Source organism: Sceloporus undulatus, chromosome 3 (assembly GCF_019175285.1).
Source record: "Sceloporus undulatus isolate JIND9_A2432 ecotype Alabama chromosome 3, SceUnd_v1.1, whole genome shotgun sequence".
Lineage (NCBI taxonomy): Eukaryota > Metazoa > Chordata > Lepidosauria > Squamata > Phrynosomatidae > Sceloporus > Sceloporus undulatus.
Window position 1 is genome coordinate 271,103,179 of NC_056524.1, and position 15,213 is coordinate 271,118,391.

Consider the following 15,213-nt stretch of genomic DNA (forward strand, 5'->3'; position numbering starts at 1 on the left):
GGATGGATGGATGGATGGATGGATGGATGGATGGATGGATGGATGGATGGAAAAATATATATCAGGTGGAGGTATGGTGCTCTGTGTGTGTGTCAAAGAGGGAGGGAGAATGGATGGATGAAAAACTATGTATCTGGTAGGGGTATGGCTCTGTGTGTTTGTGTGTTTGTCCGTGTGTGTACACAGTGTGTCTGACTGGATGGAGGAAGGGAAGAGAGAGAGAGAAAAAACAGTGTACATTGGGAGGGAGATCTTAAGAGAAGGAGGTGGTAGGGCTGGCTCTGGATGCACTTGGTGCTGGTTCTGATCCATCCTACTCTCAAGACATAGCTTCATCTTGCCCTCTGAAGGAATATGGCTCTCAAAAGGAACAGAAAGTTAGTCTTTCTCTCTTGTGTCAAAACAGCATTATGACATTGATCACAAAAACAAAAGACATACATTTGGTTTATTTAACTAGAAACAATGTTATATTCCTGCTTGTTATTATGGAAAAGCCAGCTTCTCAGACATATCAGCTGTATCCAGAATGGAGGCAGAGGACTTCTCTGGTGTTGTGGGAACCGTTTTTAAACCACTGCCCTGTACACTCTGTTCCTAATTGCAAAATTCAAACAGAAGTATAGAATCTGTTTTCAAACATTTGCCATACTAGGATTACTTTTATTCTTGAAAGTCTTTTAAAAGATAAAGTTTTAAAGGAATGGGCTGAGGGTGCTGTGTTGTTTTAAACTGAACCGTTTTAATTGCTCTTTATCTTTTAATTGCATTTTATCTATTTAAAATGTAATTTTAAATCATTTGAATAATGTGAATAGTTTAATTCCACTTTAACATTCACTTTTTGTATGTTGGCATTGTTCTTTTTAAAACAATGTGTCCCAGTTTTGGGAGAAAGGCAAGATATAAATAAATAAATAACCATCATCATTATAATAATTGTCATCACTGTCAGATTATGGCAGTTTTAGTCCAGTGCATCTGATGGATACCAGGTTGTCAAAGGTTCCCTATTGCTTGTGCATGGGGAAATAGTTGTTAATAAACTTTGAAATTGCATGTTTGTTTCTGGACTTGAGACTACAAATGGAGGGCTACATGTGTCAGCATTCTCACTTTTGTGCAAAAGTTCTTGTACACAGAGAACTGCTAGTGTTTTGTTTTCACATGAAAATATTCAACTATACCAGCAATTTGAAACTCTGCAATCCATCTTTTCTCCCCCTGATTTGCATGTTGAGAGTTACCATGAGAATGCAAAGATATTTTACCCTTCTGTACACTGGTTACGAAATTTCTATAGAGAGATTGTACAAGGCCCATGGTGCTGATAATAATAACATTACTGGTCCTACTGGTGAGGTTTTTGGCCGTCTCTGTCTGTAATCCCATTCCTACAGTATTCTAGCCATTGCACATTTTCCACAGTGGTGGTAAGGAAAGACACAAAATCTACTGGCTCTATTTCTCTAATGGCTTCATGGCCACATGGCCCACCCAGTGCTGGTCCTAATCCATCTTTCTTCTGTTGCCATCACCTAAGCCAAAGTATTTACACCAACATAGTGCAAAGTATCTACAGTATACCAATTAGGTGGCCTGTGAGTCCAACACAGTCCCCCGTGGTGACTGTTTCTCATGTTGGCTCTTAGCAGTCATAAAGACAAGAGCTTGGTTGACACCCCCCCTCCAAGTCAAGTCAGTTCTGTGATTTGTTGTGTACCTTCATGTTGCTTCTCATTTATGATAACTGTATTATGGGGTTTTCTGGGGCTGAGAGTATGTGGCTCAACTAAGGTCACCCATTGGGTTTCCATGGTTGAGCCAGGAATTGAACCCTAATCTCCAAAGTTGTAGCCCATTGTTCATGCCACTACAACATGCTGTCACCCAGTTCTGTTATAGTGGGTATTAGTTTTTTTTTAAAAGCCCTAGGTTTTAAAAAAAAAAAAAGAATGACAGCATTTGGACTGAAATAGAAAGAGTTGAATAGATGGTGAGCTGCTGAACAACCCTTTCTTGAATTTATTAGATTTTTAAAACCTCGCCTTCCCAGAACGCAGCCTTGCCAGAAGAAATAAAGGCTTCAAATAACCAATTAAATGGGTATGTTTGAAACCCTAGGATTCGATCAAGCAAAGCCAGCATTTTTCCTATGCTTTAAAGTAAAGTTGTTGAAACCAAGTAATGTGTGGCCTTTTTGTGTGCAGGTGTATGCTTTACATGTCAAGAGGAGGATGGCTAGTGGTTAGCTGGATCTCCAATGAATGATGCAGTGTTTCCTCCACTTTATACAGTGCTCCTTAGATGCTGTCTAATCCCTTTGAGGAGGGGGATTCATGCCCAGCAGCAAAATGGACCTTCTTATGCTCTTGCATTAGTTTCCCCCTTCCCACCCACTGTTGCCAAAGTTCTGCATTTCCATATTTTTTGCACTATATTTTACTGTGCAACATTAAGACTGCTATCTAAAATGTTAAGTGTACATGTTTTATTGTTTTGTGCCTCACTGAATAAGATGCTGGATGTTATTCAGTACAAATTTCATCTTGGCTGACCAATTGTGGCATTAGTTGGATTAATCTATTTCTGTCCCATCCCACCCCAGTGAAGTGGGAGTAAAAACAATCTTCCCACAGAAGACTGAGATGCTGCAGGAAGCAATAGTGAGACAATGTGGACGAATCCAAGGCTGAGGTACAGACCTTGAGGTCTCCAGATCAAATCTCACTTTGACTGTGCATGTAAACCACCCTCAGCACCTTCTGTGATCAAATGAGTGCTTTGAAAAGTTACTTTTTTGGATTATAATCTCAGAATCCCCTGGCTAGGACAGTCCCTGGTGCCTGGAGAAAGCATCTAAGAATCTTGCTCAAAAAATGTAACTTTGGTAGCACTGTTAACTAGACTTAAACCAGAGGTGTCATTAGAATTATAGAATTTGCATGGTTAAGAGAGAGCCTGAGTCATAATAGCCATATCTTGGCTGCATTATTGCTGAACTGTGCATTGAGATTATTAGTGTGGAAGGCTACACAGTTTTGCTAATCGTTCCCAATTGGGTTAGATTTTCATACTGCAAAATCCACATGCATTTATACAAGTGTGTGGACACACCGCTCTTTCTCTCTAAATGTCGATGTTTCCTATAAGCACACTGTTGTAGTTTGGAATCAAAATGTGAAGAAACTCAGCAACAATTCCTATGATGCCGGATTAACTTCTGAAACTTTTCTATGAAAATATTTAAGGGACCATCCGCACCAGCCAAATAAAACGGCTTTTAACCACTTTGAAGCCTGCTGGTTAAATGCATAGGCAAAACTGGGTGGAAAGTGGAACGAAGCTGCACTCCGGGGCTAAAAACTGGAGCAAAAAGAAGCTGTGTTACTCTGACTCAAGGCAGTAAAGCAAAAATGCAGTGGCCAAAAATGCAATGGATTTAACTACAGCATACACAAATCAGACGGGCCAGTGGGTGGGGGCATGGGGTGAAGGAGGCATGTATGGGGGCCCCTCCACAACTGTGCTTTGCCAATGTGTCACTTGGCACACTGATGCACCGATGCACTATACAGGCAGTGCATCGCATGTGTGACTGTCTGGCTGACCATACACTCTGACATCCAGTGGAATGGCGTCTGGACGAGAAAAGGGAGATAATTGGAGGTTGCAGGTGATGTGTTTGTGCAGTAGTTTGCATACATGATGGGAAGGTGATAAAAATAAAATAACCATACATGCAGCTCAACATCTTGTGGGATGGTGTTTGACCCACCTTCGAAGTGGGCCGTATGGACAGTGGGGTTTCAAGCTGCTTTCAGAAAACCCAGGATCAAGCCACTTTTTCCTGCCTGTCTGTTCTGGTCCTTAAAGTGCCACAGTGAGTTTCTGAAGCTCCATTTGTCAGTGGCCTAAATCATTGGCTTTCAAGTTTTCTGAATCACATCATGCCATCTAGATCACCTTGTTTGCTGATGATCCTCTAAGTGTTGGCCCCCTGTGCTTTGCAAAGAAATTTTGGGCATATTTTAGGATATGTGTTGGAGCATTGACCTTTTCAATTGGACACTGCTGCTGTATCTAGTGAAAGTACATGCCAAAGCTGCAGTGGATGGTGTTTAGATCTACTGGTGGACCTCTGAGTAGCTTGAATGTGATCAGAAAGGATTTCAGACTGTGGCTATTTTACTGCAGCAGCAGCAACAAAATTACTTTTGTCTTGCCTAAACTGTTCTGCTAAAATGGGGGAAGTTTGAAGTGGCCAGTAGTCATTTTTTGTGTGGAACCACAGTGAGCTTCATTCAGTTCTGGCATTCAAAATTTGTGGGCTTAGAATCACTTTTTTCTAAGCGTATTTGTTTTAGACCAGTTTATGGATGGCGGATCTATTGCTTCTAATAAAACACAGTGTAAATCCCCGAAGTCTGAAGTTGGTCAACCCTTTCACACTGCACAGTTGTGGCAGTATGATTCTACTTTAATTGACATCACTACATCATCTAGAATCCTGAAGTTTGTAGTTTGGTCACCAAATATCCCTCTCTAAATTGCAAATCCTAGGATTCTATGAGATGCAACCATGATAGTTAAAGTGGAATCATAGTGCTATAAATGTGTAGAGTGAAATGGTCTCCAGCCTGCCATGTGGAGTCAGCAAGCTGTCTTTTGAGGAAATACATTGCCCATTTACTGGTTTTCGCATTTAGAAAGTATAGCCGGAAAATTGGAAACTACTGAACAACCCCAGAGTCCCGCAGACTAGTTCACTCTCAGGAAGCATAAAAATTTAAGATGGCCTTGTTTCAAACAGTTCATACATTTCCTTTCTTAGATCCGCCACATAAATAGCTGTCAGAAATCAAAGAAAATAGCATTTGTATTGTGTGTCAAGATACTGTACTATACAATTCTGGAAACAATTGTGAAGTCTTCAAAGGGCATAATTGGCTGGTTTTGGGACTGATGACACTTTATTTATACATTTATCTGGCTAATGAATTTTTAAGGGATTACTAGTTCTTTCTTCAGTCCACTAACTCCAGGCTTTTTGCTCTGAGTGTAAATGCTTTCCCTTCAAACTGTTCCTACAGAGGCCAAAAAAGGGGGGGGAAATAGAAAGATGGAAGCGCATTCAGCTCTTATGTTGGTGAGGTTTTCAAAGTGCCCGGAAATACCTTCACCATACCTTTTAAATTTTTATTTCTAACATCCCCCCTCCCCCATATAAACTTCCTGCAAAATGAAAAGATAGCTTTTAAAATTAAGATTCCTCATGTGTGTGTGTTTATGATTTGATTGCAACAACTTTAGCTTGAGATTAATGGGCAGATTATGTAGTAATAATAAAAGAAAATGAGAGACTAGAAAGAGAGAAATGCCAGGCATAAATAAGGCTCAAATTAGTTAGAAGATCTGCCACTTTTTTGCTGTGATCAGAAACACTTTTGTGTGGTCCTTCCCCAGCCTCCTCAACTCTCAGTTTATGAGTGTAACATTGCAGCATTTCTCAAATAATCCAATGGAAACTGAATAGGGAAACAGCCTTCCAGGAAATATGTAGAAAGAGCATGCTCTTGTCTCATAGCTGGTGTTGCAGGTGGTCCATTCCTGGGTTCCAAGATATTGTTGGACTTCATCTTTGTTCATCCTCCGTCAAAATGGCCAACATGGGACAGACATCTTAGTCCCGACAACATCTGGGGCCCCAAGCTTGGAAATCACTGTCTTAGGGGATGCCTAAGTCATGTTTAGAGGGATTGTGGAGACAGGTCACATCATCGTAACCAAGTGCCCCTGTATGGATGCCTTGTTCAAGTCAGATACCAGAGTACAAACATATCCATTCATCCCAGCTGTACTGGTAGCAAAAGAAGAAATGGCAGTAACCACCCATTTTAGGCAGAATTTATTTCTGTTACTTCACCATAGTGCTTAAGAGCTCACTGTCTGTCCTCTCAGGTGCAAACATGCCTGTGGCCACAATCTCTTCCTTGGTTACCATCATAACTTAAAGAAATTCTGTTACAAATCAAGAAGATCCCTGATGTAAATATTTCCTCTGGGTTGGCCACCTTCTCTTAGTCCCACCACCACCGTCTGCAAATGTGTGGGCCACAAGGTCCTATTTTAGAGGGCTGTTGCTAGGATAACAGCAAGATAGTCTGTGTAAAGCACGTTGTACAGAGTTGTTATTATCCTGAATGCCCTAACTGGAATGTTAGGGATCATAGTATATCATTTGGTTCCTTTCCACTGAACTATATCTACTATAGTAGGCCATCAGTTTGTCTCCAGGATCCACCACAAATACTAAAATTTCTGGATTTTCAAGTCGCATTATATACAGCGACATAGGCCATGGTCAAGATAGACTCAAAAGTGGTTAACAACAACAAAGCAAAATGGCATGCCTTGTATAAAACAGCAAAATCAAGTGTTGCTTTTGGAAATTTTTGTGTGCGAATGGTTGGTTGAATCCATGGATGCAGAATGTGTGTCTACAAGAGGCCAGCTGTATTTGCCTGCCTGCCTACCTGCCCAAGGACTGAGGTCTGCAGGAAGCTCCCTCCTCTATGTCCCATCATGGGGGGCAGGAGGACATGGGAGAGGAGCTTCTTGGCTGTTGCATCCCAACTGTGGGATGTCATCCCCTTGAAGGTCTGGTTGGTGCCAGTGTTGGTTTCTTTCCAGTGCTACAGGGTAGGTTTTTTTATTGTTGTTGTTAAAACATTTGGGCCTTTAATTACTTTAAATATAAATTTACTTGGTTTTTAATCATTGTAGCTTTCAAGGATGTTTTAAAGATACTTAGCTTGTTGTCATGTTTAAGCTGTTTTCTCCTAAACAAGCTAATTTATTGTTTTAATCTGGGATTGTTTTCAGATGTTTATTTGATCTGTACTGCACCCTGAAATCCCCCAGTGCAGAGCAAGATATAAACACATGAGTAAATAAATAAACACTTATTTACTTGAAGCATGTATGCCTGTTTATAGCCAAAAGTATCCCAGAGCAGCTTACACAATAAGAATCATAGATTCATAGAGTGGGAAGAGACCCAAGGGCCATCCAGTCCAGCCCCATTCTGCCATGCAGGAACTCTCAGTCAGAGCATCTCTGACAGATGGCCATCCAGCCTCTGTTTAAAGACCTCTAAAAAAGGAGACTCCACTGCTCTCCGAAGGAGTGTGTTCCACTGTCAAACAGCTCTTACTGTCAGGAAGTCCTTCCTAATGTTGAGGTGGAATCTCTTTTCCTGGAACTTGCATCCATTGGTCCATGTGACACCCCTTCAAATATTTAAACAGGGCTGTCATATCACCTCTTAACCATCTCTTCACATGAGAGTCTCTGCCTTCAATTATGAATTTTATTAAAGTGAATTTTATATCCATTCATGGAGTTTGACCCACTTTTGAACATTATCTTGTGAACCTATTGTCACAGATTGTGTGTTTGGACCTAAGTATCTAATGCCAGGATACAGGCTTCCCAGAATTTTATCGTTAGGGCTGTTTTTCCCTAGGCACTACTCCAAGACTGCAACTAATCCTCCAGTGCAATTTTTGACACGTGACTAATATATTTAGTACTGTTCAATGAATTTTCTCAGTTTTTCAGAACATTGTAAATTGTATAGCCGAAATACAATGTCTGGTGTTTGGAATAAATTCTTGTCATTTTGGCCAGGTTTCTTGAAACAGGCAGAATATGGAATTCTTTGTTCCAAACTAGAAACAAGACTGAGGAGTAGATTCATATGAACAGTGCTAGGGCTTTTTGAAGTAGTGTAGCCATCACAGAAATGCAGCATCAGCATCACTGCTGCTGCTGCTGCTGCTGCTGCTATAGTGTGTATGTGTGTTTTGCTGTTTCAGACCAGTGATAATTCACCTTCACTAAAGGTTGAAACTGCAGCTTCTTCCCATACTTTAAAGCCCTGTTCATCAGAGTCTTCATGGATAGAAAAGCAATTCATAAATATTTCTAATAAACTAATAAATATGACATGTGGTTTCATCACTTTCCTATGTCCTGCGGAGACCATTCCTACAACTGTCGGTGTAAGTTTCTTGGCCCTTTCTTCTAGGTCCATAGGTTTAGAAGACAGAGATTTTGTAACATAGAAAAATCAGAGGGGTAAGAAGGGAGAGAGATAACAATGAAAATTCTCAATTGAAATATTAACTAAGTTCCACATACATAATGAGAATCATAGCTTTCTTAAAATCAGAGGACAATTTGATGAATTCTTGTTAGAAAACATGTTAAATGGGGGAAACCCTGCATACAGTTGCTCTGAAATGAGCTTTTCCCCCACAGAGTTGGATCAGTCAACAGTGTCAGTCTCTTATGTGACAAAGTTGCAGAAGATGGGCTTGTGAGAATGTTGCCTCTTATTGGCAACCATGGAGAATTCGCATCTGGTTTGCGTATATTGTGGACCCCTTGCCTTTGCTTTATAGGAACTGGGTGTGTTTTCCTTCAGATTCGAAAACCGTAACAGCTGCATGTAGCAGGAGCAGAGAGCCTCTGCCAAGTGGAGGGCTATTTCAGAGTGGTGTTTTGTATTTACCTCTCTGTGTTTTCTGTTTTTATGTATTGATCAGGGAGTGAGGAGTCAGTGGATGCTTAAGTTTCCATGTTGCAAAGGGAAAGGAAGTGTCAGGAGAACTCTGAACCATGTCAGTGCATTAAAATGTATGCATGCATTGTTTCTTTAGAGGACTAGAGCCCAACACTTACCAGACAGTATCGTCGAAAGGGCCAGTGGCATCACAAACAATCCAACCAGCAGATCAGCCACTGCCAGAGACATGAGGAAGTAATTGGTGGCGTATTGAAGCTTTTTCTCCAGCGATACAGCCAGTATAACCAGAATATTTCCTCCAATGGTGGGTATGATGACCATTAGGATGGGCAGAGCTGCCCAACGCAATGTGCCAGAGACTGGTTGCACAGATCCATTGGCAGACGTGTTCATTTTGGAATCCAGTGACACGTGTTCTTAGATTGTGTGTTGTTCGGGCATTTTACAAAGTCTAGGCTCTCGGTTTTCTTCTCCCTCCTAGTACAGACCTGGTGAAAGATCAGCATTGTAAACTGCTCATCTGTTACTGCAACAGTTTCTGCTCTGGTCACACATTTCCACAGTTTTCTATCCTATTCCTTCCTTGGATGCTCATGAATTTAAAAATGAGCGTGCTGACTTGCATCCATCGCTAATTATAGATTCTAATGATCAGGATGTTCTTGAAAGAGAAGAGTTTAAACACTGAATAGCAGTTGAGTGGTCCAGCAGATTAGCCTCTGGTTTTTTCATATACTGGCATTCCAAGAACTTGTGCTGAAAATTTCCCCTAGATAACAAAATGGTAAACATACAAATTTTTGAATTGACATGCAAGAATTATTACATTGAACATGAATGCTGGTTTATAGTGGACATTTATATATATTGTTGGTAAAATACAATCTATGTTGTTGCAAAAAAACAAACTTGAAATCAAGAGGGAAAGGAGAATAAATTTTAAAAATATCATATTCCTCTTATTTTTATCTAAAAATAAAATGTTCTTTTCTATAGAATTCAATTTTTCAAATGAATTGCAATTGGCCGGTTGATCAGTTTATGTTTTCCTGTTCTTTAAGTGGAAAGATACATAGTATCTAAAATATACATCCAAATAATTTTAATAGTTAAGCCATAACTTTGCAAGTCTGCTCAGAAAGAACTCTCCTTAAATTCAGTCCAACTTTTCCCTGGTATTTGTATCTAGGATTATAGCCTGGAACTGTCTGGAATTTATTTTAATCAAATCCAAAAGTATAATAATCTCAGACTAGATTTTAGGTTTGTAAATTCTTGAACTATTGACTTTAGCTCATGGTAGCACTGAATTTAGGGAAAACTGATCATTTCCTTCCCTCTCAAAAACAAATGCATAAAAATCAATTTTTTTACTCCTGCCTTTGTATTTGTTTATTCCGATAATCACTTTCCCATACACATGGCATGTTACACTTCTTGTAACCTCAGAACAATAGTTATACTTTTAGTTGTTTGGAGGGAACAGTGTCTTACCGTGACTTTATTTTTGCTCAGTTGGGGATTTTTGGAAGTATTCTCTTCCTAGGTGAACTGGATCGGTTTCTCCAAAGAGTCTGTGTTCTTGATTTGTCACATTTTTCTTATGTCTTCTTGCATTGCTTTTTTCGAAGACAGCCAGCCACGCACTTTCACAACTGAATTTCCTTCAACACAGTGAGATTCACTTTGAGATTAAGCCCTTGATGTCTTTTTTGTTGTCAAGTAGAAGAGGAAAATGACTTTAATCCAGTGCTTCCGTCCTTCTGTCCTGCCGCTGTTGATTCTTCCAGTAATTTTTACATACTTAACAAGTCTCCTGGGTATTCCTCAGCCCTTCCTCTACATCTCTCCTTCTGTGCAGCGTCTTCTGTGTTCATTTGTTACCTAAACTTGCAGTCTGCCGGCATCATCTGTTGATTGACTCATTCCAGCGCATCCAGCTGCAGTGCCTAAAAGTGAAGCAACAAATGAGCTGAGATTCTCTCCCCCACTCCTTTTTGTTTTTTGCGTCTGGAAAAGAGCCACAAAAGGTTGTTTCCCACTATTTTTTTCCATCCAGTGTTCCAAGCCACAGCCTATGTCCCTAACTCTAAATGGACTGAACCAGCAAATGACCATTCTTCTTACTGGACCATGTAATAATTCCTTGTTCCTTATAAAGTCAGGCACAAGCTGCTCTTGAGTTGTTTCGGAAGGATTTTAATCCTTCCCTAAAGCTAGGGAGTCAGCATGCCTGTGTGACACTAGCCTACTCTGCTTTATCTCTAATCTATCTAGCGCATCAAGTGCTCAAAGTGTTGGAACAGTCCTTGCTTTGTGGATATTCCCAGCAAGCTCTCTCCTTTTGACTTCAGTTTTACTCAACTCAAACTGAGAGGTGGTAGTATGTCCCACCATCTTTATATACTTAATTCAGAGCCAGACTCTAGGGTGCTCTCCAGCACAGTTGGTTGACAACTTGATCCACAGCTCATTCCTTGAACACAGGTAAATCAGTCAAGGTTTCTAGGCCTCAAAGAGGCTGAATGTGTTCCCTCTGGCCTGCAGGCCAATAACCCTGGGCCAGGATCAGCCAGACTGGATGCTGATCTGGCAGTTCTGAACTGATCCCAAGGCACTGTTACCCTGGGTATAATTTAGTGCCCCCCAAACTACTGCCACCGTTGCATTTCCTGAAAAGGCCCCAGTCATGCCCTGTGTTGTTGGGAGGGGGTCACCTGGATATGTGGATGAGGCCAGGTACCCCCTTACCTGCTGCCACCATCTTGTTTCCTGAGAATGCCATGATGGTGGCAGTAGATAAAGGGGTACATGCTGTTGGCGGCTCTATAGTGTAGTGGCAAATGGGTGTGTGAACACCTACCCATCTGTAGCCAAGGGTCAATTTATACGGAGCAGCCCGGGTAACACATTGGTGTGGCAGGCTGGGGGCAGAACTGTGGTTGGGATATCATGGGATTGGCCTGTGTATTCTGCTTATGTGTATGGCCCCTAAGACATCAGATGTTTTGTAATATGACCTGCAGTTTGCTGTGCTATAAAAAGGACCCATTCTCATATTTTTGGGATGTTATGCCCTTAGAATGCCAATCAGTTATATACAATTGTTGCTATTGTTTCAGACAGTAAGGTGCAAATTACATGGAAAATACTTTTTTGCTTATAGCAATTTCCATATTGTGAGAAAGTCTGAGTTGGAGTGCTTTTCCTACCATTAATGGATATTTGAGTGTGTCTTGCAAGGAAGTGTTAATATAACATAACTAATATTAACTATGTCATATAGATGTAGTGATTTCACCATGAACCTAAGTGCCTTTGTAAAGGGATTAAGGAAAATGTATTTGTAGTCCAGCAGGATTGGAAGGCACCAGATTGGGGGAAGCTGCATTAGGTGAAGAAGTTAATTAAATAAACATTCCTTACTGTGTGGAAGTGTTTTAAGAATCATCCTGTAAAAACATGAGCGGGGAAGAAATCTCCCTTTAAATTTACCTCCGTACAACTTTTGGGGGCAGGATGCACTTTCATGTTCCTCCCATTCAAATGATCTGAAATGATGAAAAGGTGATTAGCATGATTGTATGATGAAAAATCCATCTGACACACACAATGTCACAAGCAGAAAATACAAATGGTACCCCCTGTAGTGGTAAAAATACAATGAAATAATTGACAATTTACTACTGTCCTCACAAATCTGCCTAACAGCAGGGTGGCTCTGCGTAAGCTGAGAATGGTACCTGTCATTCCAACCTCATTTAGCCTGAACAGGAGCCAGCCCTATGGTGAGTCACAGGCTAGTCAAAGCATTTAAAATGCATAGAAGTCTAGAAAATGGCTCTGGGGTGAAGGTTTTTCTGGGAAAGGGTTTTGATTGACTCCCAGCTAGTGCCTACAGTACTTCAGGGTCATCTACAACACAGATAGGTTGCTCATGCAGAAGCGGAAGTTATCTTATTTCTGGTCTGACTGTTTCCATCTAATCCAGGATTGTGTACTTTGACTGGCAATGGCTTCCCAGGCTGTTAGGCAGAGAAAGGTCTCCATCCTTTACTGCTGTTTTGTTTAACTTGGAGTTTGCAGGAATTTGAATTTTGTTAGTGGGCAAAGCAATGTTGAAAGGGGGTGCAACTAGAAATGGCTTGTCTCTTAAACTGAATGTAAGAGGTGTCTTAAAAGCATATATCTCAGCTGGTAACAGCCCTGTGCAGAGGGATTGGAATTGTTAAAACTGAACTTGTCACCTCAGCGCCATATCTACAGGTTTTTCATTTCCATGGGTATACTACATACAATCTACAAAGATCCTTCCTAGGCATCAGTTCACTCCATGCATCTGAGGAAGTAAACCAAATCTATAAAATATAAAAACTCATGCTACAACTTCTTTTGCACAGCTAGTCTAAATGATGCTGCAAGATCCCCTTGCACACTGATATTCCAGACTAACATGGCTATGTTTCTGAATGGCTGTAGCCTTGTCTGGGCATTCTCCCTTCCCCCAGGACTTCCCTCATCACATGAGAAAGAGGCACAAGGGTGAAACCATTGGCCATGCTTGATCATCCCCTCATCTTTGACTTCATTGCTTTACGCATGTTAGGAAGCAAACCACCAGCAGTTGGAAACCTTCTACATTCACCTATGCAATTTAGAGCTGTAGAGGTTCAAGCTCACAGATAACCTCTGAAGCCACCAAAGGTAGAGGAAAGATTTACTTTCCCAGCTTAGGGAGGGTACCAGCAATAAGCCTGATGATGGGACAGAAGCAGGCAGAGTGAGCACTACTGTCTCCACTTTTCTTCTGAATGCATAGTGCCTAAATATGTCATCCACTGAAAAAATGTGGTATTTTCTTTCCATTAAATTTGGAACATGGTGTCTTTTAAAGTGATTCTTTTTATCTGGCAACTTCTTTCTGTAGATTGTGTCACAGGCTGAAGATAGCCCTCTTCTGAAAGTATTGTGAGACTTATAAAATAGAAATGTAGGGATATCAAATCTAATTCTGGACATAAGAAATCCAGCCTTCTTTCTGTGAGGAGTTATGTATTGTGTGGGCGGCTTTTGAATACATAGATTTGCCTCAAATATTTTCATTATTTGTCCTGTGCATCAGGCAAATAGCTATTTTTGGCATGGGCAGGGGGCTAGGCTTCTGGCTGGAGTGAAAATTAAATGTTTGCACCATGCTCAAAGGTGTGTGGCTGCCTCTTCCATGTTGGGATTGGATCATAGGCTTTATCACCTCAGTGCACACAGATATGCAGCTTTTGCTCCCTCTTGAAATGTCATCTCTTCTTCAGAGGAGCAGTGTGATGTCTTTAGATTTTTACCTTCTCAAGATATTTAAGAGGATTGTCTCATGATTTCCCCCTTTGTATCTGATGGATGGAATTTCGTCCATGAAAGCTGATGACACAATAAAATGGTTGAACCTTATAGTGATATATAGCATATAAGATATTTATAGATTTTCTGTATCTTGGCACAAAGAAAGAGAAGGACCTGAAAGGACAGCTATGAAGGAACTAGGTAAGTTCCTCAAGTGCAGAGATATATCATTGAATACCAAAGTCAGAACCTTCCATGACATTTCTGATTTCTGCATATGGTTATGAAAGACAGATAGTGAAGAAAACAGAGAGGAAGAGAATTTAAACTGTGGTGCTGGAGGATAGTTCTGTGGAAGCAAATATATGATTTGGGCAGCCAGAATGACTAAACTGAGGATGTTGGTCTTTGTATCATGAGAGGATATGGCACAGTAGGAAAAATGTTAATAATTGGTAAAGTTAAAGGCAGTAAGAAAAAATGGAAGAGCTGTCACAGGTGGATAGACTTAATCAAAGAATGTAGCCCTTGTGTTTGCAAGACCTGAGCAGAACAGTTGAGGCTTGTTGGACCATTCATAGGATCGTCATAAGTCAAAGTTGAATTGACAGCAAATAACAACAACAACAGAAGTCTTTCTTGAAACAGAAGCAAAAAGTATCCTTTTGAAAAACTTTTAGACTTGTCTCACTTGCAATTAATAATAGCATCAACAACCATATTCTATATATGCTCATGTATCAGTCTAGAAATTTTGTTCAAAAAATTGACCCAGAAAACATGAGTGGATTTATCCATGGGTCAGTGTAAGTCCTGTACTTTAACTCAGATATAGATAGATAGATAGATAGATAGATAGATAGTCAGTCAGTCCCTCCTTTGTCTGAGTAGAGAGGCAAAAGGCAAGCACTTTGTCCATCCTGGGAGCACCTAAAAGAAGCAGCTACCATCTCTACTCTCATCCATCCAGCCTTTAGGGTGAGCACAAACTGTTATGCTTGCCACAATTTTGTAAATTCTTTGGCATCATTTTCCTTTGCTTCACCTTTTACATGTCCCTAAGTTTTGCCCTCGACTTATCCATGGGGCATATCAAAATCCATAATTTTTGACCCAAAACCTGCCCTCGACTTATACATGGGGTCAACTTATAGTTGAGTATATACAGTATGTAAGACCTTTTTCTTGAGTTGTGGAAAACTTAAGTGCAGAAGAAAGCCAGTGGAATTTGATTTGGGAAGCTCCCTAAGGACAATATGGAAAACAGTACTTGACACAACTAT

At 40.5% G+C, this 15,213-nt stretch overlaps 3 protein-coding genes across 5 annotated transcripts in view; 2 read left to right on the plus strand and 1 right to left on the minus strand.

Moving 5' to 3' along the window:
* HTR2B (5-hydroxytryptamine receptor 2B) overlaps nucleotides 1-10,530 on the minus strand; it is a 15,265-nt gene extending 4,735 nt beyond the window's left edge. Inside the window, exons 1-2 of one of the 2 annotated variants that reach the window (XM_042457404.1) lie at nucleotides 10,088-10,530; nucleotides 8,749-9,081 (exon numbers count right to left, since the gene is read on the minus strand). In XM_042457404.1, coding sequence (XP_042313338.1) covers nucleotides 8,749-8,986 — 238 coding nt within the window. In that variant the 5' untranslated portion in view covers nucleotides 8,987-9,081; nucleotides 10,088-10,530. Of the gene's footprint in view, nucleotides 1-8,748; nucleotides 9,345-10,087 lie in introns of those variants that run through there. The other variant, XM_042457403.1, reaches the window with a different exon arrangement.
* ARMC9 (armadillo repeat containing 9) overlaps nucleotides 1-15,213 on the plus strand; it is a 1,183,007-nt gene that overhangs the window by 920,660 nt on the left and 247,134 nt on the right. The window lies entirely within an intron of this gene.
* Nucleotides 1-15,213, plus strand: part of PSMD1 (proteasome 26S subunit, non-ATPase 1) — a 153,923-nt gene that overhangs the window by 73,517 nt on the left and 65,193 nt on the right. The gene's annotated exons all lie outside the window — the stretch shown is intronic.